Below are 23,815 nucleotides of genomic sequence, written 5' to 3'. Positions count from 1 at the left end.
TGGAGTAATTATATAATAATTGTAGATTTATAAGCTTGGAGAAATCTAGAGCAGATGTTCTCCAGGGTTGTGCTGCACAACAGGGAGCCTCGGGAAGGGACAAGCTGGGGCGTTCTGCTTTGCGGTTTCAAAAGTGGCAAATGTTTGTCACCTCCCTTTTGGTGTCCCTTCTGTCCCAGGAGAGTTAAGCCATTCAGGACCTGCTGGAAATGGCTGTGCCTGCCAGCTCCCGGGCACTTAGATGTTCCCCCAACCAGCAGGACGCGTTTGAGGAAGCGCATGGATCCGGGAGAGCGGCCGGGGCTGGCGGAGCCGGGGCAGCGCGGGGACGGCCGCGGCTGAGCCCCGTGTCCCCTCCATGGCTGGGCCCCGTGTCCCCTCCGCGGCTGGGCCGAGCACCACCCGGCTCCTACAGCTTAAATTAGCCTAGGAAGGGTTTTTTTTTTTTTTTTTTTTCCCCTCAAATTCCTTTGTCTTTAAGATACTATCGGCATGTTTCTACTGCTCATGTGAGGGATGCTGCATATTTTACATTCATATTGTGAGTAAATAGAACAGTTTGTCCTGCTATTTCAAGTGAGAATTCATGTTACTAAATCTTAATATCCTCAGGCAGGATTTCAAAACACGGCAGTTAAATCTGATTTTTTTTCTTAGTAGTTAAAATGTAGGAGAACAGAATTAAGATTAGCCCTATGCAAGATGCAGCATTCTGGAAGAAAGTCTGCCGAAGCAATACGATAGCTTCAGTAATCAGCAATACATAAATTAGATTAACACAAAGTTACCTGTAAGTAAAATACCAAATGTAGCAGAGGCCTGTCTGTGTTCACAGGCTACAAGGCGAAGAGGTAACAACGGTGTCTTTCTGCCTTTCCAAAGTGGGGAAAAAAAAAAAAAAGGTACTTCTGCTTGGTTTTATCTGATTAGATGCTCCTTATTGTTTGTTTTTTTTTTGCTTGGCTAGTTTGCAGTGTGACTACATCAGCACACGAAGCAAGAGAGAGGAATTAAATCTTAATGAAGACCCTGTGAAGGATCAGGGCTGGGGGGGAAGTGCTTTGGCTGGGAGCAGGATCTCCCAGCTAGTAAATACAGAGTTTGCTAAAAATATAGAATTAGTCAGTTTAGGATGCCTCACTCCATTATACAAAGAGAAAAGATGATTCTCATCATTTTCCCTATTGTTTATATGACAGGGTTGCTTCTTTCTACTTAAAATCTGATACGGTTCAGCATCACGAGGATTTGATTGCCTCCTGCATAAGGAAAGACCTGGGAGAGTAATTTAGCCAGCAGGAACTCCAGCTGCTTCGCGTTACACGGATTTCCCACAGCCGAGAGGGCAGAGTTTACTCTCCTCTGAGAAATAAAAGCATTTTGTCTCCCCGGGGCCTGCTTTCCTCCTCCCTGGCGTTCTGGTGCCTTGCCTCGTCGCCTGGCCTGCACAAGGGGCTGTTGGCACAGGGAGCCGCACGTGGCCTTAGGTGCTCAGGGCGCTTGTGGAGGGGTAGAAGCAGAACAGGAGCAGCTGCCCCAGCCTCTGTTTCAATACCATGGCTCAAGGAAAGACTTGCAACATCTATGGGCTTTTTACCCTAGCTCTCCTGCTGTTAGATATATGAGCACTTGGTAACCCGAAGTCAGAAATCTCAGGATTGGGTTTTGTTTTATAAAGCAATATAGACAAAATGCATTTAAATCCAGAGAGACCTGCAAAGCAAACCAGTAAATATTTCCCCCCTTTTAAGAAATCCAATAAAAGATTTAGATTAGATTAAAATTTAAAGCACACCTACACTTCACTGGGCAAAATCCAGCCCTGCTGGACCTGACTGGCTGCATGCCCTGCAATCTGTGTTTGCTTTATTGCTTGCAGGCTCTGCACTGCCTAAACACTGAGAATCTGGGCTTTGTTCCTGAAGCCTGGTGCAAAAAGGACCCCGGGTTTTCTGTGCAGATCCTTGTCAGCTGCTCATCACCTTAAGACCCTGGAAGAAGTGATTATTTCTTTTTAAGTTGTTTCATGAGGCTGAATTTTAACTTGTTTTCTTCCTGATGGGTATGTTGAGGCACATCCTTAGGCTATGGGGAACATATAGGCAGAATAAAAGCTTTACTTTCATATCTGAGTAAAATTAAGAATACTCGACTGCTCTTTATTTTGCAGTTCCATTTATAACTCGTTCCTGCTAGCTGGGGGGTCGCAGTCTCAGCGCTGCTTGGGGGTGCCCTCCAGGGCAGTGCTCCTGGTCACAAACCTGCACCCGCTGCCATCCCCAGCCCCAGCGCTGTCCCCAGCGCGAGCTAAGCGGGACACCCCAAACCCGGCAGCCTCTGGCTGCTGCTCCTGTTTCTTGGTTGTTCCACTTCCAAGGCCTGGAGGAGGGCAGGCACCCGCTGGGCTCCCTCATTCCTTCTCCTGTTTGCGCTTTTTCTCGCTGCACTGCTCAATTTCTAGGAGTTGTCGCTAAAGCACTGGGAAGCAGCAGCTTTGTTTTCCTTTCCTGTATCCGTGTATTCCGCAGGTGTGCGGGTGCCGTGCACTGCACGCACGGACCTCGCCGGGTCCCCCCTGCTGCCATCGCTGGCTCCTGGGTGGCACCTGTCACCACCCTGGTGCCACCCAGACCTGCTCTGGGATCAGCCGCAGGGTCCCAAGGCCCCCGCGGCGCTGGGGCTGCCACGTTCCCTGGCAGTGCCCATGTCTGCGTGACGGCCGCAGCCGCCGTCGCAGGGCCCCGCGGCTGCCCGGCCCCCTCGCCCTCCTGCACGAGTCCACCGCGAGCAGCACCCCGGAGCAGCCCTCCCACCTGCAGGGCAGAGGAGCCTTCCTCTTCCTCCTCCTCCTCCTCTTCCTCCTCCTCGTTCCGAGATCGCGGTGCTGTGCCCAGAGCCCGCGGAGCTGGCGCAGCTCCCGTGCAGACAGACACAAGGGCACAACCAAAACGGAGCAGGTCCCGCCGGGAGCGCGGCAGGGTCCCCCGCGCGGTGTCTGGGCCGCCCAAGCCCCTGCAGCCCTGCGTGCTCGGGCCCTTCGTGCTGCGACCCGCCAGCACCTTCCTTCCCGGAGCCTCTGATCACTGCCTGCGCCTGTGCCGTCCCCAGGGCCCTGGGAAAGGCTGCAGTAAAACAACCAGCCGTGTCTTCCTACGGGAGACGTTTACCCTAGTACTTCTGCAATTTAGTGCAAAGTTTTTTATTTCATTGCAGGTTTACAAGCTGGCAGTTAAAAAAGCGAAGCAGCGGTGTATACTGTGACACTGCACAGGGGAAACATCCCCGGAACCGGCAGGGTCCAGGGCTTCGCTTCGGCGGTCTGCGTCTCGCTGCTGCTCTGCGCGCACAGGCGCCCGCCGGCCTCCGATACACGGGAGGGATGCGCCTAGGGCTGCACGGTTTCCATTTAAAGTCAGGAATTTTGGAAAGCACCCGACTAGCCCTCCGATCCGTCCGGCGAGCCCTGGCGTTTCGCGTAACGACTGTCTCCTCAGCAATGAGGAGCCAGCGCAGAGAGCCCTGGCCAGGGTTCAACTGTCTCCTGCAAGCACCAAAACGCATGGAAGCGTTCGGCAGCTCCCCCCAGGCGCAGGCTTCGGCTCTGCACCGTGCCCGGCGTCCCGGAGAGGGAGCATCCCCGGAGCCAGCGCCGGGAGGCAGCAGACAGGGCCGGTGGCGCCTTTCCCAATACAGGGAAACGGATGGGGAAGCACTTGGAAAGCCACGGTCTGCTTCCATACCTTTTATCATGGAGATTAAAGTATGAAAGTCTCTGTAAACAGAGGCTAAGGCAGACGGAGGGCACCTGCCGGCTCCGTGCGAGCAGCCCGGCACGGTCCTGGCAGGGGAACTCGCGCACTTGTTGCCAAAGCACGAGAAGGCCGGGCGGCCTCGCGGCTGCGCTAACAGCAGAAAGACCCTCCGGCTGCAGGAAAGGTCTCCGCTCCACAGAAAATGGCAACAAAGAAGGATAGTTAATTATTTTTTTTCCTTCTCTAAGTGATTTCCTGGCTTTCAGGATGGTAAAAGCACATCCTTTACTGCGAGAGTCAGAAATCCACCTGTTAGCATTTAAATGCTGTAATTTTATCTCATCCCTGGAGCCTCCTACATGAAGTCTTGCTTTAAGCACTAACATAGCTCGCTCACTCCCTTCCTCCTCCCAAAAACACTGCGCAAGAAATGTTTTGAAAGCTCAATTTAGTGCCAAACAAGCTTGTAGGCAAGAGAAAATTGCATTCTCGAGTGAACAAATCTGCAGGCCGAGGTCTTGATTTAGTGTTCAGTGACACTTCCTCGCATGGCTCTTCATCGCCTGAAGTCTCCTGAGATACAGATTTCCCTCTGCACCGCGACAAAACGCATCTCCTGCGGGGACCTCCCGAAACGCATCCCGGGGCTCTCTACACAAGGACCTTTGGCCACGACGCTCGGGCGGGAGGGGACGACAGGCGGTGGTGCCAGCATCGACCAGGGACCGTCCATGGTGTCTGCCCCGGCCAGGGACCCCCGAGTCATTCCCCGCACTCGGACACTCGACCGTGGTCCAGGCCGAGCGGCAAGACGCCGGGTAAGGTGCCCTGCCGAGGCGGCAGCGGGGGACACGGTGTCGCGAGGCCGCATGAAGGTGGCGGGTGACAAGGTGGTGCCGCGGGACGACGCCAGGTCCTGGGTGACGACACCAGGTCCTGGGTGACAAGGCGGCGCCGCAGGGACACCTGACGGCCCAGCCCGGCCCGCGGCAGCGCCCGGGGTCCCCCCTCGCGACACGCGGCCGCCGAGACGGCTCCTGAGGCCGCCCCGAGGCCCCGGGGGCCGCGACCCGCCCGCTCCCGGGAGCCCCGCGGGGCGGCGGCAGCCCCCGAGCGCGGGAGCAGCGGCCCCGGCCCCGCGCGCCCCGTCCTACCTGCGGCCGCGCGGCTCCCCCGGCGGCCCCAGCTGCGCGCTCGGGGCGGCCCCGCCGCCTCCCGGCCCGGCCCGGCCCGGCCCGGCCCGCCCCGCCGGGCCCGCCCCGCCGCCGCCGCGGAGCGCCCGAGCCGCCCCGCGCCTCTCCGGAGCCCCGGGCCGGGCCCTCGGCCTCCCCTCCTGCCCGAGCAGGCGCGGGCGGCCCCGGGGCCGGGTCGGGGCTCCCCAGGGCCGGGGCTTTCCCTGCCCCGCGAGGTCCCGGCGGCGCCCGCTGCTGCTGCGGGGCCTGGCCCGGCCCGGCCGCCCCTCATTGGGGGCGTCGCCGTCACTCGGGAGGCTGCTGAGAACGGCGCTTTGGCCCGGGTTCTGTCTGCAGGTAAAGGGCCCTGCTCCCTGGGGAGCGCTACAGTCCTCCTTATAAAAGACATTTTGCATTTTTTAAGAAAACACAGGAAAGCCCTCCCCGAGCAGCTGTGTTTACTGCCATCCCACTGCTGCGCGCTCCCCTCCTGCCCGTGTTTTGTACACGGTGGGGACGTGCTGATGCTCAAAGAGCACCCGGGCGCCTGCCGCATCCCCGCAGCTCGCGGGGACCGGGTGCAGGAGCCCCGCGGCCATGGAGCGACACCAAACCTGGAGGGGCTTTGGGAAAGCTGCAAGGAAAGCCTAGCAGGCAGCTCTGCGCCTCCTCCTGCCCTGTGTTGCTCTCCTGTGCCTAGTTTCAGGGCCATGGGATGCAATCCCGGTGCCCAGCAGGCTCCTGCAGCTGTGGCTGAGAGGCAAAACCTGGAGCAAAGCAGTAAACGTACAAATCACAGCACAGCAGCTAAGTGTTGTAAAACCTAATGATTGCCGCTTGCTCTGGGAAGTAATCAGAGTTTCTTGTTTAAGCAGGACTTGCTCAGGCTTTCCCAAATCTCCCAGCTTTTGGCTGTTTGTGAACAAAAGGGATTTTTATTTTTAAATTGCGCAAGGGTACCTCCCGCTGTTGGGTCCCGGGTGGAACACGGGATTGTGTTTAAACAGTATTTTCAAGTGCAGCTGGAGCGAGCAGGTTTCACGCGGGATGCCGGGACTCAGCCAGTCACTAGCTCCTGTCCTGTCAGAATAATTGCCCTCTATCGCGGCTCGTTTCTCCACAGGACAACGTCGGCGAGCGGCGCTGGCCGCGTTCGAGAGGCCGGCGAGCCCAAATGACCTTGAATCCCGTCTGCCTTTGTGCTGCATCTCTCGCTCGACCAGAAAGTTTATTGCATAAGCAAAACCCTCCTGTCAAAAATACAGCTGAAAAACACTATGAAAATCTTTTCTATACCCGGTGCATTGTGTTCCCAGGACTGCCTGTTGTGCTAGCGTGATGTGCTATTGACGGTGGTTAAATACAGCTGAGAAACCAGACACAGGCGGCAAACAACACAGAAAACGTTTTTGTCCCCAGTCTGTTCCACAGAGGATCTAAAACACCACCTGATGCTAAATTTACCTGGGGAAACGGAAGTGTTTTCATGGTGACCAAGTTGACATGCTGGAAAAAACATGGGTGTCTCTGTAGTTAATTAAACCTGTATTTCTTTTGGCCAGGTCCTTCAGGTAGCCGATGGCAGGATCCCGTCGTGGGGTGCGTCAGGACGGTGCGTCCCGGTGTCCTGGAGCCCCAGCACGCTACCCACGTGCAGGGATGCAGGTACTGTGGGAAGGGAATGGATTTCTTGTCGTGTTATTGCGTATTTTCCCACCTGTCCCTGCTGCGGGAGCCCTGCCAAAGCGGAGCCGGTGCCCCGGCCGTGTCCGAGCCGAGGCGGTGACACGGCGTGTCCGGCAGTCGTGCCGATGGCGGGTGACGCGCGCCGCCGGCCCCGCAGCTCACGCGCTAATTAGGTTGCCATTCCACAGCGCTGCGAGAGGTACGTGCTGGGCATTAGTCACTTCTTGGGCTAACCTTCCAGTCGGACAACTCTGGTGTTTACAGGGCACCGTCCGGCTAGCCGGAGCAGGGCAGGAGCACGGCCTGCAGCACCATCATCCACCCGGTATTTATGATTAAGAGCTGCGACCAGGGCAGCAGGAGCACTGCCCCTGGTCTGCCCCGTGCACAGAAATCAGGCATCACCTGTTTCCAGGTAGGATGAGAACAGGCCAATTCAGCACTTTAATGGCCAGGTTTATTAGGAACACTTTTAGAAACATGTTGTCACTAAACAAAATAATATATACAGCAATTTAGTTGTGAGCAGTAAAACTGCAGTCGAGTGATACCGACCGCCTAACCAGCCAAGTTGCATTAGTTATTGGCACGTATAAAACCTCTTTAACTAGCCTGTGTTTGCGTTACAAAGATCAGGCAGTAAAACGAGCCCTGCTTTTGTTTTACAAGCAACAGAAATGATGAAGGAAGTGGTGCCCGCGGGGCCGAGGCTGCTGCGGAGCGGGGCCGGGGCGCGCAGCCCTGCAGCACCCTGCGGCCTTCGCTGCAGCGTCTGGTCTTGCTGCTGCTGAACGCTGCACCCAGCCTGCGGCTTCCCCTCCTGCCGTGTCCCGCGAGCCGCGCTGCCCCTCGCAGTGACACGGGGCGGACGGAGCTGCCCAGCCCGGGAGCCAGCGGCGCCGGCCTCCGCTCGGGATGCGTGTCCCTGCGCAGACGCTCTAGGACGAGGGCAGCGCGGGGCGCAGGAGCGGGGCCGCTCGGGGCTCGTGGGGCTGTTTGTTGCGGCTGAGCTTCTTCACGGCCCTGCTCTGTACCTGAATAACCTAACGGTGAATGAGCTCCACTAATTTGCTCTTCCTGCATACAGGTTTCCTGGGGAAAAACACATCTGAGGTCATCCGGCTTCGCCTACGCGCGCCGTGGGTGACAGATGCAGCCGGGGCAGTGCCAGCCGTGGCGCCCGGAGGGACCGGCGGTCCCAAAACGCCTGGGCTCAGCTTTATTGCTGCTTTCCCATGCTCGGGGCGGGGGGGTGTAAAATATTTGGTGACAGCTGAATTTTTATAACGAGCGCAGGGCCGAGGGCTGATTACCCTCCGTGATTAGCTCGGGGACACGGACACGCTGTACCTTGCAGGACTGATTATGTAAACTTGGGTGAGAAGGTCTTAAAATACAAGTGAGGAAGCTACTGTAGCAATGTGGCATTGTGAAAACAGTCTGATTCATGGTGACGCGGGCCGCGCTGGATGTAGCCACGCTCTGCAGCGATGCATCGTCCACTGGGGCTTCTAGCTTCTAACTTTGCGGCTTCTAACTTCCCCTGAATGCAGCTCTCTAGTGACCACACACGCTTTTCCACCTCCAGAAATGTATTTGGAAATGATAAACGTGTAGAAAGGGGCAGAGAAATGGCCTGGTATCAGTGTGTTGCATGGGGTTAGGGTGGTTCAGCTGGTTGGAAATGCAAGTAAGTGAAGGAGGGAGGCTGGTGGTGAGATTGAGCTGCAGCCTAACGGCCCCTCGGGAATCTTGGGGTGCGGCGGTGGTGGAGAAGGTGCCCAGGCCAGGACTCTGCCCCAGTAAGTGTGGGGAGCATCGGCGTTCCGGGGGATGCAGCTCGCAGGAGGATGCAGGCGGGAGCAGGAGGCCAAAAGCATGGAGCAGGTGCAGGAGCCCAAGGGAGAGCACTGCGGAGTGGCAGGACAAGTGGCTGGAGCGCTCTGCATGCAGCCAGGGCTGTTCATGCTCTGCATCCAGCTGAGGCTGTTCATGCTCCGCATCCAGCCGGGGCCGTTCGTGCTCCACATGCAGCTGGGGCCGTTTGAGATGCACGTGCAGTCGGGGCCACTTGGGTTCCACACGCAGCCGGGGCCGCTCATGCCCCACATGCAGCCGGGGCTGCTTGTGCTGCACATGCAGCTGGGGCCATTTGAGCTCCGCATGCAGCCGGGGCTGTTTGTGCTCTGAATGCAGCCGGGACCACTCATGCTCCGCGTGCAGCCAGAGTTCCTCGTGCTCCGCGTGCGGCTGGGGCCATTCGTGCTGCACATGCAGCTGGGGCTGCTCGTGCTCCACGTGCACTGGCTGCTGTGACAAGTGTTGCGGGGCGGGAGGCGGCGCGGGCTGGCTCCACGTGAGGCCGGCCCCGCAGCTCCCGCTCTTGTGCAAGGAACCGGCCGCGCGGCATTCTGCGGCATTCCGTGGCATTCCATGGCATTCCATGGTGCTACGGCAGCACAGTGTGTGCTGGTGCAGCCGGGCCGGGCTGCATCCCCACTGCATCCCTGCTGTGTCCTTGCTGCGTCCCCACTACATCCCCCTGCCTTGGGCTCATTTTAGCGCCTCTGCTCGCCGCGATGGCACGTGTGGCTTCACGTGCCGCAGGGAACCCGCTGCAGGCTCAGGCTGTGCAGCAACCCGGGCTCTTCCTCCTCCTCCTCCTCGCGGGCAGGCAGAACCCCGTCCCCACGGCCACCAGGGCAGTGGTGACACCGTGGGCTGCGCAGGGACGAGGGCGCTGAATCACAGCTTTACTGCACACGGTTCCCGTAAAGCCGAGCCGAGTTCCTCGGGCGCCTTGGATTTACGATATTGAGCTTGTCTCAGCCCATCTCCTGCTCTTCCAGGGAACTGTCCGTTGTCAGGGTGACTCAGGAGCTCAGAAAAGACTGCAGAGCTTCGGGTAAGCCCTTGTTGGACCGGCCCCAAGGGAGGTTCAGACCAGGCCAAAGGAAATGCAGAAATCGCCCCGGAAAACAGGCGCTTTTGTAAACAATTGTAGTGGGTGTCCACGATAGAAACTACCAGCCCGGACGTGTCGCAGGGCAGCACTGTGGGGGTGTCCATGGAGTGCCCTCCTCCCCTAACTCTGCCCTCAGTCCAGCCATAATTTCCCACGCAGGGAGCGCCGCACGGACGGGGCTGGCGTGGAAGCGCGGCCGGCTCCTTGCGGGTCTCCCCCTTGTCCGTTCTTGGGGACAATGTTCCTCAGAATCGCGGTGCTGCCGCGGCACGGGAACCGGCGCTCACAGGAGCGCCCGGCGCCCCGTCCCCCGCGTGTGCCCTGCGTCCACCAGCCGGATGCGTCTCCCTTTCGGGGCTCACAAGAGGCCTCCCCGCGCAGGAGGCACCAGGGTCTGTAGCTGCTCTGCACCCACAAGACGCGGGGCCGTTGGGTAGTCCTGGCCCGGCCCGTGCGGCGCCGGCCGGGCCTTGCACAGCGTGGAGCGGCGCCGCAGCCGGGCCCAGCTCCGCAACATCCCGGCGCCAGCACCGGGGCCGCCCTGCGCCGCTGATTTAGAAACAGGAGGAAGCAGTTATTCAAAAATATATCTTTATTTTTTCAGTTTATCCTCTATTTAAATAATCCAGTTAAAATATGTTTTATTGCACATTAAAGAATCTTTCTTGATTCTCTCTGTCCTATATAAAATAAGTATGTGCAGAGGGGAAGCGAGAGGCTGCTGCCGTGCACCCGCGCGCAGACGTGCGGGCCCCGGGGCCCGCGGTCCCTGCGTCCTGCCCGGCCTCTCCGCGGCGGCTCTGCCCCGCTCGGAGCAGGGGGAGCCCAGGGGGCTCGGCAGGCAGGGAGGGATCCACACGGGGACACGCGCGGGAGCCGACCCGCTCGCTGCCGCAGCTCCCTTTGCTGCGGCGCCGGCTGCAGCGGGGAAGGAGCCTGCGAGGGGGAGCTGCGGCCTCGGGGCTGGGGAGGGCTCAGCGTGGCCCCGGGGACGCGGAGGGCTGGACCTCGGGAACGGGGCACGGCTGGACCCTGGGGATGGAGCAGGGCTGGACCCTGAGGACATGGAGGGCTGGACCCTGGGGACGCGGCAGGGCTGGACCCCGGGGATGGGGCAAGGCTGGACCCTGGGGATGGAGCAGGGCTGGACCCTGAGGACATGGAGGGCTGGACCCCCAGGGATGCGGCAGGGCTGGACCCCGGGGACGCGGCAGGGCTGGACCCCGGGTGCTGCTGCTCGCGGCGCAGGGCAGGAAATTCCAGTGCCGGGGCTCGCCCCGCACGAAGGATGCGCACGGGCAGCAACCCGTAACAACAGGATGTCGGGGCCGGTGACCGGTCCCCGCGGCTGCCGCGCGCGGAGCCGGGCCGCGTCCCCAGCCTGGCAGCAGGTGGAGCGGCCGCGAGCTGCTGCCTGCCGGGTGCTGCGGCCCCGCGCGGCTCCGGAGCGGGAGCGGGTGCCGCCAACGGGGACTTGGCGGAAGGAAGAGCCTCACCGGGACGGAGCAGGAAGAGGAGGATTCGTGTCCCCTTGAGGCTTCAGGGAAGTCGGGCGGCCGAGGCCAGGCTGCCTAATGAGCTGCTCGGGGGATGTATTTAGCGAACAGCTCGAGCGGTGTGAGATGAGGCAAGCTTGCAGAGCATGCAGTTCATTACTGGGCTCCAGATTAGATTCTGTGCACTTTAAAATTACCATTTTGGGATGACTTAGGTTGTTTTACACAGGCCGTGCAATAGCTTACTCCGCAGGCAAATCTGTTACTGTCCTAACTTTTCATCACAGCCCGAAGTGCTCCTCCAACCATCGGATCACTAATCACACTTCAAACTCGGAGCTTCTCTTTCATCTTTTCGTGCTCTCCCCAGGATTCTGTCTTTCCCCTTGTGACAAATGTCACGCTGCATTCCTGAAAGCCCCGGGTTTTTCCCACAAGTCAGGCTGCACAGCGCAGAGCAATTAGCATTAATAGTCAATGTGGCATCAACCTTCTGCGTGGAGTAACTCCTGCCCCCATTCCGTGGGGTGTGCACACTTTGTTGCTAACGCAGGCCTCCGTCTGGCAGGACAGCCCAGCTCAGCGCCACATCCTGCTCCGGCCATCTCCTGCAATAATTAACTCGAGCACTGATGTTGTTTGAAGTTCCTGATGTCTCGGAGCCCTCGGCTTTTGTGTCTGAGCTTTGCTTTGAGCAGCTTTGACCGCAAGTTCAATCCCTGAAGGAGGGTCTGACCCAAGAACCCGCCAGTGCTTGCTTGGCCGCGCGCCCTTCAGCCCCGGCCGCGCGGGTGCCGCAGCCGCTGCTTCTCGGAGCGAGCGGATCGAGAGCGCCTCAGGGTTGCCCAACATCCAGCGTGTCCGGCAGCTGCTCCGTGAAGGCCGAGCTGTTCTCGAGGCGCAAAGTGCTGTAGTTGGGCGGGGGGGTGCGGGGCAGGGGGCTCTCGTGGGGCAGCGGCAGGCGCAGCGCCGTGTTGAACGTGGGCAGGTCCTCGTCGATGCACACGGGGTTCTCGTGGCCCTGTCTCTCCAGCTCGCTCTCCTGGCACGGCTTCCCGCCCTGCTTTCTTTTTCGGTTGTTCCACCATTTCTTCGCCTTTTGCCACCGCCGCCGCATCACGATGGAGAGCGAGTCAATGAAGAAAACTTCCACGATCTCAATGACGCAGACGACTGAGCAGCTCATCCACAGGCCCAGCTGGCCACCGAAGTTGGAAAGAAGAGTGACCAGCTGGAAGAGACGGGAGCGCCAGGTTAGCGGCTGCCTCGGGAGCCCGGCGGGGCCCTCGTGCCGCTTCGGAAGGAGCCACCGCGCGCCAGGGCCCCGCGGGCCCCTCTGCGTCGCCGCCATCCTCTCGTGCTCTGCCTCACGGGAAGCCAATCCTGTGTTTATTCCAGGTAGCCTGCAGGCTACCCGCATAACTTGGGCCCAAATACTTTGAAAAGCTGCTCTGAATAAAAGACTGCAAAGGGCAGGAGGGGAAGCCCCAGGGTGCATCCTCTGTGGATGGTTTCCTGCCTCTGCCTGCGCGGGACCACTTCTGCGGCTAAAGGGAAATTTCCAGCCCGGCAGGAGGAAGAGGCACATTGTCCTGGTCCTGAGCACGTACGAATCACAGCATTTACTCACCGTGTTGGCAGGATTCTCTGAGATGAATCTCTCATTCAGGTCTTTGTAAAACACCATGAGGTTTGCTAGGTCTGTTCTGAGAGGGGAAGCAGCAGACAGGTTGAGGGTTTAGTAAAACAATAACATGAAACATACTGAAAAACTATGCAAATAACCAGTTGGACCAGTAGGGCTGGGCCGCTCTAAGGGAGCTTTTTCCCCAATTGCCATCATTAGGGCTGCTGAGATTGTATCTGGGCTTGAGGTGCAGGCTAGAAATACATAAATGGAAACTTACTTGTTTAACTTCTTGTTGTTTTTCTGCCCTTGGTCCCAAGAGAGAACTCGAAGCATCCAGTCCTGGAAGAGTTAAAGAAACTAATGTTGTGCTTGCGAGTGCTGGTGCAGACATTCCCTGGAAAGGGAGGTCACACCTCATACCCATTTAGACCAGGTTTGGCTCCAGAATGAAGTGCACGGGATGGGCAGCGAGAGGAGCCCTGGAGGTGGCGGCTCCTCACCCTGCACACGGATTCTCCGAGAGGAGCATCAGGGAGGTGCCAGCAAACCCATGGGGAGCCCCTTGCCCTGCACCGAATCCCTGCGCCCGGCCAACGGCAAGGGGCAAAGGGGCGACCGGGCGGCAGCCGGCGCTCCCGGGAGCCGAGCGAGCTGGGAACTGACCTCAGACACTATGGACGGCCACTGGGCGATGCTGGTGGTGAGGTCCCATTCCTTGAAGCTGTGGAGAGGCGGGTTGTTAGCTGTGAGCAGGAGCTCCTGCATGCTCAGCATTTTCTTTCTAGTGTTGGGCAGGACCTACCTGCAGGCATCCTTGCAAATTTGCTGACAGCCCAGCTGCTCCTTCACGAACTTTTCATGCAGTCTGTAGTAGCAGTACACTGCAGCAAGAGAACAAGGGGTGTGTGAGGAGCCAAGGAGAAGCAATACGTTTTGCTGCCTGTGCTGGACTGGGGCTGCTGGGATGTAGGTGGCCTGTGTGCCTCAGGCCTTGGCTTTCACCTACGTGCTGGGGATAAGGAGATTTCTGCTATGAACATTGCAAAACGCTCTGCGTAGTGGTTGTCGCTCGCTCTGCGCATGCAGGGTTGCCCCACACGGTCAGGCCTCCAACTCAGCACTTCTGCGAGGCGCACGCGCAGCCAGCACCGCACAAACTGCCAGGGCCAAGCTGACCGAGAGGGAAGGGCAGTTTCCAGGCTCCGGGACGGGAGGCATTAGTGGGGCCAAGGCAGATCCCCCGCTTTTCCGGGCACGCTGCGCGCCGGAGGTGCGGATCTGACGGCAGCGCGGGGTGCGACGCCGGGGCCGGGGCTGCGCAGGGCGTTTGCTGACGGACGATGTGCAACGCGGGAGGTGCCCGGGAACTTACTCCAGTTGGGGTTTTTCTTGTAGTTGCAGTACTCTGCCCCGGCGGGTAAGGGCTGGGTGTACTGGGCACAGCCGCAGGACTCCACCATGGCCTTCTGGAAACAGGAGTGCAGGCAAATCTGCAGGGAGACAAACCGAGGGCTGGGCACCAAGAAACACATCCTGCTGCTTCTGCCTCCCCAGCCCTGTTGGGAGCTCCAAGCTCCAGACTCCCCTTCACCTAAAGCATTCTGTTCATTACTATGAGCCAGGAGATCAAAACCTCTTTCTTTGAGGACTCCGGGCTCTGTTGCCTGAAGTATAAACCAATACAAGCAGGAAGTGCCATGGAAGCTAAAGACTGCAACACGAGAAGTAAAAGGCAACCCCCTCTGAGCGGGGGCTTCTGTGAATGCTCGTCCTTTCCTTCCTGCTCCCGTACTTAGTCATTCTTCCTATGGCCAAGGAAAAGGCACTTCTAATCCATGAATCAACAACTAGGTGTGGGGCAGTGACTCAACAGTGAAAACGTTCTCAGGTCCAACTCATTTGTGTTGGTGCATGTTTGGAGACTGGGAATTGTTAGGATTAACAGGGCAGTGGACTTGACATTTTGTGCTAAAACGATTAATCAGTGGGAACAAGCAGGAACAATTTTTTTATTCCAGAATTTCCCATAGCCAAGCCTTTTGTTCCCAGTCTCAGCCCTCCTGAGCCATGAGATTCAGTGAACTACTTTAGTTAAAAACGTGGGATAATGTCCGTGTGATCTCACCTGGCAGTACATCACAGCAGATTTCATTCATAATACCCCATAAAATAAAAATCCACCCAGGCCCAGGATTTGGAGAAGGCAGCAGTGAGTGTAATTATGGTTCTTCGGGCGGAGGGTGCCAGAACAAGTGACACTCTCCAAGAGGACCCAATTACAGAAACCATGCAAAATTAGTGGAAACTTACTCTGTAAACATCCTGCTATCTGGATACTGATTAGATGGTATCTGTTATTCTTGGAGTCCTAAAGGTCACAATTTCTGGCTTCAAGGGTTACTAAGCTGCAACATTTACTTGGCCAATATTTTCCAGTCTCACATTGCTTGAAAATTGCCTAATGAGCTAATGTTCTCTCTTTATCTAACAGAGTGCCTAAGGGAACTTCAAACATCAACTGCTTAGGAATAAAACTTGGATTTGTAAAAGTGCTGTGGTATTTTACATTGGTGATTAAAACAGTAACCCTATGCCTGGACTGTTAACAGTCTCCAATCCTGAACTACAGATTATGGTAAAGTTTTTTATAGGAAGGTAGTTTTCGAGTGGCTAAAAAAAACCCTCAAAAGCAACTGAGATTTACCTGGAGCGAGTAGCTCTTGTTGTAGAGGTTTTCCACGGGTATGTCGGCCCCAGTCTCTGTGCAGTCACTGTAGGGTTTGCTGAGCTTGCGAGATTGAGTCTGAGAATCAGAAAAGAACAAATCCTGGATTGGGATATCACAGAGGAACCAAAGGATTTGACAGGATCGCAGTTCATTGCAATCCCAAAAGTGCACATGAAGGAGCAGCTGTGAACTGTATCTTTAACTTTTGCCATCTCAATGATTTTTGCCTATCGCTTGTCAAAACAAGAGGTCTTTTTGGTTCAATGTCCTTTTTCCCAAAACTGCTGTATCTGTCTTATCTGCTCTTTGCTGAAAACCTCTGCAGGGGTGCTGAGATTGCATAATCTAATAGCAAGGATTTTTTTGCAGCAGAGTAATTCATACGTATGCTTTCTCTCATTGCAAAGCCCCAGTGACCATGCAACATCTACTCTGTGTGAAACCATTCCATGGAGTTTTTTGGGTTTTTTTTTTTTTTTGCTGTGAAGCCCTGCACTGCTCTGAGCTGGTGCTGTACTGGCTGCTCCTGTTCTGTGGGTAAAACAGCACTTCAGGCTTCACTAGTGCTCAACAGCACCTCTCTAAAATCACTCTAAATCAAATGTTCGTATCTCCTTCAGGACCTTTTCCATGAACTGCTTTGACCCCTCCTCTCCTTGCAGCACTAACAGCTTTTCCTGCTCTGCAGTCTCTGCCTGGAGAAGGGAGTTCTGCAACGCCAGGAGCTGCGCAGAGGGTCGAGCTCCGCAGCAGGGCCCCGGCTCTGCAGAACGCACCCCCTGCAAAACAAAAAGAGTTGCCTGAAACTACAAGGAATGCCACATTTAAAAATCCATTCACTTATTCCATTCTTCCTATGCAGAGTTTAAATTAGTGCCTGATCTTGCAAAGGTTATATTTAGCAGGAACCTGATAAATGCCTGCATACATTTAGGATGGTGCTTATAGACCTAGGGGCTATTGGGGGTCAAAGCTGATAGCAAGAATTACCATTTTTATCTGCAAAGCACTGAACAACTACAGCACTGTAGAAATGCAAATCTTTATAATTATGGCTTCGGCGATAGAAGGTATGGAATAGATGGTGCAAGCCAGTTCTTTCAGAAAGAGGCTAAAATCACTGAAAAATAAGTGATATCAACATGAGAGATGGGGGAACTTCTGAAAAATGAAACCAGCTTTTGTTATTAACTTCTGTGGACAAGGTAACACTGGGCTACCTGCCTCAGAGAGCCGGCTGCCCTATCTTCTGGCAGGTGACAGACCCTTTGCATAGTTTATTTTGTCATGGCATATGTTCCTGCAAAAACATACCTGTTCATTCAGGTACTGAAATAATTTCCAACCTAAATATTTAGCTAAAGCACTGAAACTCCCACCAAGTAAAGCCTTGTTTGCATTCCAGACATCTTGGAATATTTTTGGAGCAGGAAGGGCGTTCTTGCACACAGCAGAAATACATGAGCAATGACCTACACACTGGTGCTTGCACCTGAAAACAGGAATTGCCGTGTTCGAGCTTCCCGAGTGCAGGGCTGTGTGCGGCCCGTGCCCGGTGCCTCTGCACGTGTCTGGGCGCAGGGACAGACGGGCACTCCTGGCTGTGCAGCCCTGTCCCGAACCCTCCCGAGGGCCGTGTGTGCCGCCCAGGATCTGCCCTCCCAGGAAAACCGGCACCATTGATTGGCAATGTAAACAATCTGAAATTAGATCCTGAGACTATCTGCACTGACTCTCTACTGTCTGCTGAAACACACTTCGATGAGACTTTGACTCCTCTCCAGGTTTTTTACGTTCTGATACCTTTTATTCACTTTTCGTTTGTCAGGTACCATTTATACCTGCTGGTAGACTCAGCAGTGGGTGCTGCAGTTTTCCAGACAGATGGAAGGTATTTAGCTGTTTGCAAATTTCAAACCGGCAGCCTTGTTTTTAATGCCCTTTCTGATACATGGACTATCTAGACCTGGCACACCCAGCCGGGGACAGATAAGCAAATTAGCTGATGCATCTGATCCAACCATCAGAGAAGAAAAGCCAAAACTCAATCGCTCACTTTACAGCCCATCCAGATGAAAGGGGAGCTCCGCGGGCCCTGATGGCGCTGCTTTCACTGCGCCCCTCGGGTCAAACGCACGGGCACCTCTAACCCCTGCCCGGACAGCGAGCACCATTCCGGGCCGAGCCGGGGCAGCGCCGCGGGCCGGACCGGCACCTCCGTGACCCAGAGCCGCGCGGGGCAACGGGGCGGCGCGCAGCACCCCCGGGCTGCAGATACTCAAAACAGGAGCCTCAGAAGGACCACAAGGGAGGAGAACAGGGAGAGGAAACAACATCCCCCGTAGCGTTTTTTGTTTTCCAAAGAGCCGGTTTTCCAGCAGTCCTACAGCAAGGGAAAACGGCTCAGGAAAGGGCTGCCCCAGGATGCTCCTCAGGGCACCTCGGAGGCACAAATGCGAGGTAGTAGATGCTACCCCAGCTCCGGGCTAGGGCTCGTGCGTTGTGCAGACCGTATTTACATCTGCTTCATGCAAACGGTGCTGTGCACCTGAAACAAGTTCACCGCCACTCACAAAGTGCATCCCTATGGAGGTGGCCGCCGCTGTCTCGATTTCTGTGCCGATGTCTTCAATGAAGGGATACTCGTTCTGGTCGTGGACCATGATCTTGGCCCCGCTTGACGTCACCAGGAAAGGGTTGTAATCTGCTTCATCTATATATAGAACAACGTGCAGTCCTGAGGAGCAGAGGCACGGCAGGAGCAGGGTTACACCACACAGCTTTTCTAGACCGGGAGGGCAGCACAGTTTACTTAATACTCGTTAGCCTTAAGTGGAACTGTAATAACAAGTGATGCCTTTGCAATGCTACACGGAGGCACTTGCAGCAAGTAATGTCCTTCTGCAGACCCCGGTACAACAAATAATGAAAGTCCCGTCAGAATGTAGCTGAAACTTATTTTTAAATGTTATATAAGTGGGAAGCAGTGATTTCAGATGGAAAACATTAGTGATGCAATGATATTATCTTTGTATTCTCTGGCAATAATTTGCACTAGTTCAAACAAGCATCTCCCCAATCAGGTCGGACATCTAGAGCCAACACATCAATCACCCTCCAGCAGGATCCAGTTCGCTGAACCGCTTGTTATCTAATAGCTGCTCCACAGAGCAGCTCTCCTTACCGTACTCGCTGCCGCCGGTGGAGGTGCTCAGGGCGGTCTCGTTTTCTCCGCTGTTGAAGGTGTAGCAGTTGCCGTACAGAGGATGGTGGAAACCAGTGAAGTGCCTAAAAGAAATCAAATACTGTTACATTGCCCTCTGCAGTTTTAACTGTCTGCGGCAAAGACTTACTGCAATCGATTTTTTTTTTTGACAGAGATTTAGCACGATTCGATTTTTTTTTCCTTTAGGATTTTTTTTTCTTTTTGACAGGGACTTTATTTGCTGCAATGTCTTTTTTCTTTTTTTTTTTTTTTTTTTAGTATCTTGAAAGTAGGTGGAAATATGACCTGCTTTAATAGCAGTCGGAAATGAAAAGTTTAGAAGTATTTCATGTGGGGAAGGGGACGTAGAGGGTGGGGAAGGCAGAATTACAAAACTAGCAGGGAAGTCATGGGGACAGAGTCCTCTTTTATTCAGCTCCCAAGTGTCAGGAGGACCATAAATCCTCATTTGTTTTTTCAGAAAAAAAATGGCTTAGCCGCTGTCATTTGGGGGCGGCTGAGGAAACACCCTGGTGATTTGAGCATGCCTGTGTCTTACCTGTGAACCACCCGGCCCATTCTAGCAAAAGTCTTTATCCAAGAAAATGTGTGATGCCTTTGCACTATTGCTGACATCAGCAAAATGCTTCCAGCAACGATCCAGCCGTACCTGCTAAGCCGTGAGTTACAGCTTGGCACGTGTCACTTGGGAAGCTGCTAATGCAAAAAAATAAAAGTGTGATTTTATTGTGCATGGGGGACCTCTGCTGTCAACCCCGGCACTATGGAAAGATCCTCCTGCTTGGAATTGCGTTGCCAAAATCACAAGCAGGTAGGTCTCACTCTGACAAGAAAATAAGGATTTCTCTGAAATGTGGGCAGTGCAACACTAGGCAAATGAGATTAAAGAACACAGTTAAGATGCATGAAGCTTTGAATGTTTATTTTCCTTTAAAAATGGAAGGGGTCCTTGCTGGAATTCACTGAATAGCAAATGCTCAGCTCCTACACACTGTATATTTAGAAACAAACTGTTAAACCAGCAGGTATTTTCTGTGCACTGACCTTTTGTCACAAGAGAGGCCGTCAAAGATACATGTCAGTATAAGCTCATCGGCAGAATAGCTCAGTTTTTCTTTAGTCTCCAAGGGAATTTGTGCCATGATGTTCATGTAATGCAACCTGTACCATTCCTGGATAGCATTAACGCCCGAACTGAATGTGTAAAGGGCACACTCGCTGCTGTTGTTCGCATCGCACTGGTAATCACAAAAAGGAAAAAGCAAGCATTCTTTCAGATGAAAATAAATTATGCATTCTATAAAGTATGTGTGATAAAGCTTCTTTTTGAAACAAATATAATGAAATATAAAGTTATAGTTGCAGCAAAGGGACAATGGAGCACCAAAAAATAACCCTTGACTTTGGGGCTATATGTCGGGGTCAGATGTTTCAGGCTCTACGGGGAGGTCAGGCTGGCACTAAGTCTATTTTGGCCGGGCTTCAGGCGGGGATTTCTGGAGTCGCAAGTGAATCCGCAGGCAGCCGCGGACACGTGGCTGTGGGCACTGTGTGCACTGGAAGGCACCCATGCAAGCAGGAATGCAGCGCCGTGGGACACCAGCCCAAACAACCGTCCCTTGTGCTCACAAGGAACTTGCTGGCCAGGGGAGAGCGACACTTACCAGCTGGAAGCCGATGATATCGTTCGAATCCCCGGAGTTTACTATGGATGAATCTTTGTGAAAGACTTTGCCCTCAATTTTTCTCTTCTGGCCACTGTGGAGGTCAGTGACCGTCTTGGAGAAGTCTTCAAACTTCAGCAGGGGGATCTGCTGGAAGAACTCGCTCCCTGTGCCGTTCCCGTCACCAACCGAGCGGCGCACCTTGGATTTGCCCTCCGAAAATCCATAGAAAGTCTCCAGAGCATTTTTTGTCTCTCTGTCCAGGTCAGATAAATAGTCTTTCATTGCACTGTACCTGCATTGAAGAAAATGTGATATAAAACTGTGTGTCATTCATCTCATCTAACGTCCTCATTGCAGCATTTTGTCACTGTGCTGTGAAACTAATGGCCTGGGACAGAATTTCTTGCCGCAGAGCGACCATCGGTGCTTCCTGCTCAGTGCTACCTGGGTCAGCGAGGCAGGCACGGTGCTGCCCGCTGCGAGATCGCACAGAAGGGACCAGCAGACGCAGAACACCGGGCTCTGGGGAAAACACCAGCAGCTCCCCCGAGCTCCTTGCTGGCTTGGTTAGTAAGCTCGAGGGCACAGAGCATGAATTACCAAAGGAGAAGGATTGTAAAGCACAAGAGAGACCAGAGAGGTGGACAGAAAGTGCAAAGACACTCAGCTGAGAAAATTAAGACCACTACCTGTGGCAATGTGATCTAAGGGGCAGATTCCTAGAGACAAAAGGGACCCAGAGAGTTGAAATGCCTGGAGGGACTGAGATGGACAGATCACAGCAGAACAGGCATCAACAAGAAGTGTAATTAGGCAGGAAAAAAAAAAAAAAAACAGCTTAATTGTTGATTGTTCATGCATCCCACAGGGAGAAACAAAAAAGAAAAGGGGGTGACAGATGTCCATGTCCCCTTTCCATTCTTTGGGAGCCGGGGGTTGTTTGTAATCCTTGAAACCCTCGTGCTGGAGAAAAAAAAAAAGAAAGAAAAAAAAAAGAAAGAAAAAAAAAAAGAAAGAAAAAAAAAGAAAAGGAGAATTTAAGAGAACCACAAAAATGATCAGGATCTGCCTTGAGCTGCAAGCTAAACAGACCTAGCAGGCAGGGAGGGAAGGATGTGATTATAATCCACAAGTGTCTGAGCAGCATTAGCGCTTGGGCAGCTACATTATTCGAAGTGCTATAAAGGGAAAATAACAGTAAGGAGAGGCTGCTAGAGAGCAGCACCGCAGCGCGGCAGGCAGAGCCCACCGAAGAGCCCTGGTGCGGGACAGGTAAGAGAGGATGAATTTGCCGAGGACGGCTGCGTGGCTCCCTGCGAGCGTGCCCGTGCCTGGCGCAGGGGACCGGTTCGTCCCCTCCCCTGGACCTGGGCAGACCTCCCGGGGTCCCTGTGTCTTACTTGTAGGGGTTGATGTTGCAGATGGTGATGGCTGGGAAGGTCAGCTTCTGGAACTGGACGGTGACGGACACGGAAGCGCTGTAATAGTTCATGAGGAGCTCAGCGCACTGCCACAGGATCAGCCCGACCGCACTCAGAGTTAGCAAAATCCAGATGAACCTGCGCAAGCGCCCGCGGGACACCACGATGCGGCGGCAGCCGTGCGTGTTGGTGTTGAGGCAGTACCACCTCATGAGCTCGCTGAGCGTCGGCGCCTGGGGGCCCGTCACCGGCAGCGTCTTCTTGATCTTGGCCGTGATCTTCTTGCCGGGAGCCATGGCAGCGGCTGCGGAGAGACGGGGCGGCTGAGCGGGGCTGGCGCGAGGGATGCGCGGGGCGCTCCGGGGACCGCGGCCGCCGGTCACTGCTGGGGGACGTCTCGGGGCTGGGGCGACACCCGCAGCCACCCAGCCGCAGCCGCGGGGGAAGGGGCCGCGCGGGGCTCCCGTGGCCCCGCAGCCCCCCACGAGCGGCCGCGCTCTGCCCGCGGCGGGAGAGGCCGGGGAACGGGAAAGGAGGAACCGCCTGGCGGGATCGCATCCTCCGCGCGGCCCCGCTCCCGGGTCCCGGTCCTGGCCCCGCCACCCCGCGCCGTGCCCGCTCCTGTGCCGGCACCCCCCGGTGCCGGTGCCGCCTCACCTCGGCCGCCCGGCGGGCCTGACGGGGCCATGCTGCGCTCCCGGCCCCGGCGCCGCTGCCGATGGCGCGGCCGGCGCCCGCCGCGGCACCTACCCGTGCCCGCCCGCCCCGGCCGGCCCGCCCCGGCCCGGCCCCCGCCCGCCCGCCCCGCTCCGCGGCCGCGCAGCGCCGCCCCACGGCGGCTCCGCGGGGTCCTGCGGCTGCCGGGGACTCGTGTTGGGGTCTCTGAGAGGCTGCTGGGGACTCTCGGGTGTTGGGGTCTCTGTGAGGCTGTGGAGGACCCCGTGCTGTTGGGGTGTGTTTAGGCTGCTGGAGGTCTCCTTGCAGCTCTCCGGGCTCTCTGCAGTGTCGGGGCGCTCCGTGCAAGCGGTTCCAGCCCCAGCACTCCCACTGGGATCGCGGGGGCTTTGCAGGGGAGCCTCCCCCCCGGCTGTGCAGCCTCTGTCACCTCCACACACCAGGAGGCACCTGTGGGTTGGAGCCACTGCCCAGCCCTGGCCTGGCACTGAATGTGCTCGAGCCATCGTGGTCGAGGGGAAGCTGCGGGGCTCGGGAGGCCGCGCGGGACAGGAGGAGGGAGAGAAGGACATGGTGGGAGAGGGACAGCAGCCGGGACACAGGGTGGAGCGGTGCCGGGGCCTGCAGCCAGCGTGAGTGCGAGACACAAGTTTGGACAAGCAGCGGGCTGCCCCGCACGCTTGTCCCGGGTGTTTGACATGAGCACCCTCACCGTGCCAGCGGGGTTCCCGCACCGGGTAAACGTGGGCTGCTCGCATCAGTGCTCATGTTTTTATTATATTGTCTCAATTCTGTGTCGCGGCAGTCAGGTCACTTCCATTCCATGATTCTTGTCACCTACTGGCACTGCCAGGCTGATGGAGGGGGCACGAGGGACCGTGCCTGCTGGTGACCGTGAGGGACATGCGGGATCCGGGCTGCCGGTGACGAGGGGAGGGCGACGGAGCGAGGCTGCCGCCGGCTGGCGGGGACACGAGGGGCCGCGGCCGCCGTGACGGAGCGGCCGGAGGGGCCGGCGCTGCCCCGGGAGGGCCCCGCGCTGCCCCCGGCGGCCGGGCGGGCTCCGCGCAGGGGCCGCTCCGGGGCGGCCTCGCGCCCCGCCCCGCGGGGGCACCGCCCCGCCTCGCCAGCACTAAAGATGGCGGCCGGCGCGCGGCGGCGCCTAGTGACTGCGGAGCGCGCCCGGTAGCAGCATGGCGGGCGCGGCGTCGCGGGCGGCACGTGAGCGCGGCGCCCCGCCCCGGCGGCGTGAGGCGGGGAGGCGCTGCCGCCCGCGGCCCGGCGCGCAGCGCGGCAGCCGCCGAGGCGGGGCGGGCGGCGGCGCCGCCGCGGGGCATGCGGCGCCCGGCGGGCTGAGCGGCGGCGGCGGGCGGGGATGCGCGCGCGCCCGCGCCGCC

General features: G+C 56.6%; 1 protein-coding gene across 1 annotated transcript; it reads right to left on the bottom strand.

Annotated features, from left to right (window-relative positions):
* Window positions 1-11,887: 11,887 nt before the first annotated feature.
* On the bottom strand, window positions 11,888-22,039 carry SCNN1G (sodium channel epithelial 1 subunit gamma). The gene is made up of 12 exons (XM_010216246.2): window positions 21,723-22,039; window positions 20,320-20,614; window positions 19,700-19,893; window positions 18,614-18,717; window positions 18,003-18,166; window positions 15,406-15,504; window positions 14,074-14,191; window positions 13,504-13,582; window positions 13,365-13,422; window positions 12,979-13,040; window positions 12,702-12,777; window positions 11,888-12,302 (listed from the first exon to the last, which is right to left on the bottom strand). Exons 1-12 carry the CDS (start codon window positions 22,037-22,039, stop codon window positions 11,907-11,909), a joined length of 1,962 nt encoding a protein of 653 aa, XP_010214548.2. The 3' UTR covers window positions 11,888-11,906.
* Window positions 22,040-23,815: the final 1,776 nt, after the last annotated feature.

The sequence above is a fragment of the Tinamus guttatus genome, unplaced genomic scaffold (genome assembly GCF_059628265.1).
Source record: "Tinamus guttatus ecotype Peru unplaced genomic scaffold, ASM5962826v1 Tinamus_guttatus_pri_ptg000107l, whole genome shotgun sequence".
In the NCBI taxonomy this organism is placed as follows: domain Eukaryota; kingdom Metazoa; phylum Chordata; class Aves; order Tinamiformes; family Tinamidae; genus Tinamus; species Tinamus guttatus.
The sequence above is the reverse complement of the archived record's forward strand: the minus strand, read 5'-3'. Positions and strand labels throughout refer to the sequence as shown.

Excerpts from the sequence above, each read along its gene's own strand:
- SCNN1G (XM_010216246.2), bottom strand. The coding sequence starts at position 22,039 with ATGGCTCCCGGCAAGAAGATCACGGCCAAGATCAAGAAGACGCTGCCG. Across the intron at positions 18,167-18,613 it reads CACCGGCGGCAGCGAGTACG|GACTGCACGTTGTTCTATAT; the intron begins GTAAGGAGAGCT and ends TCTGCTCCTCAG. Across the intron at positions 14,192-15,405 it reads ACAAGAGCTACTCGCTCCAG|ATTTGCCTGCACTCCTGTTT; the intron begins GTAAATCTCAGT and ends GTCTCCCTGCAG.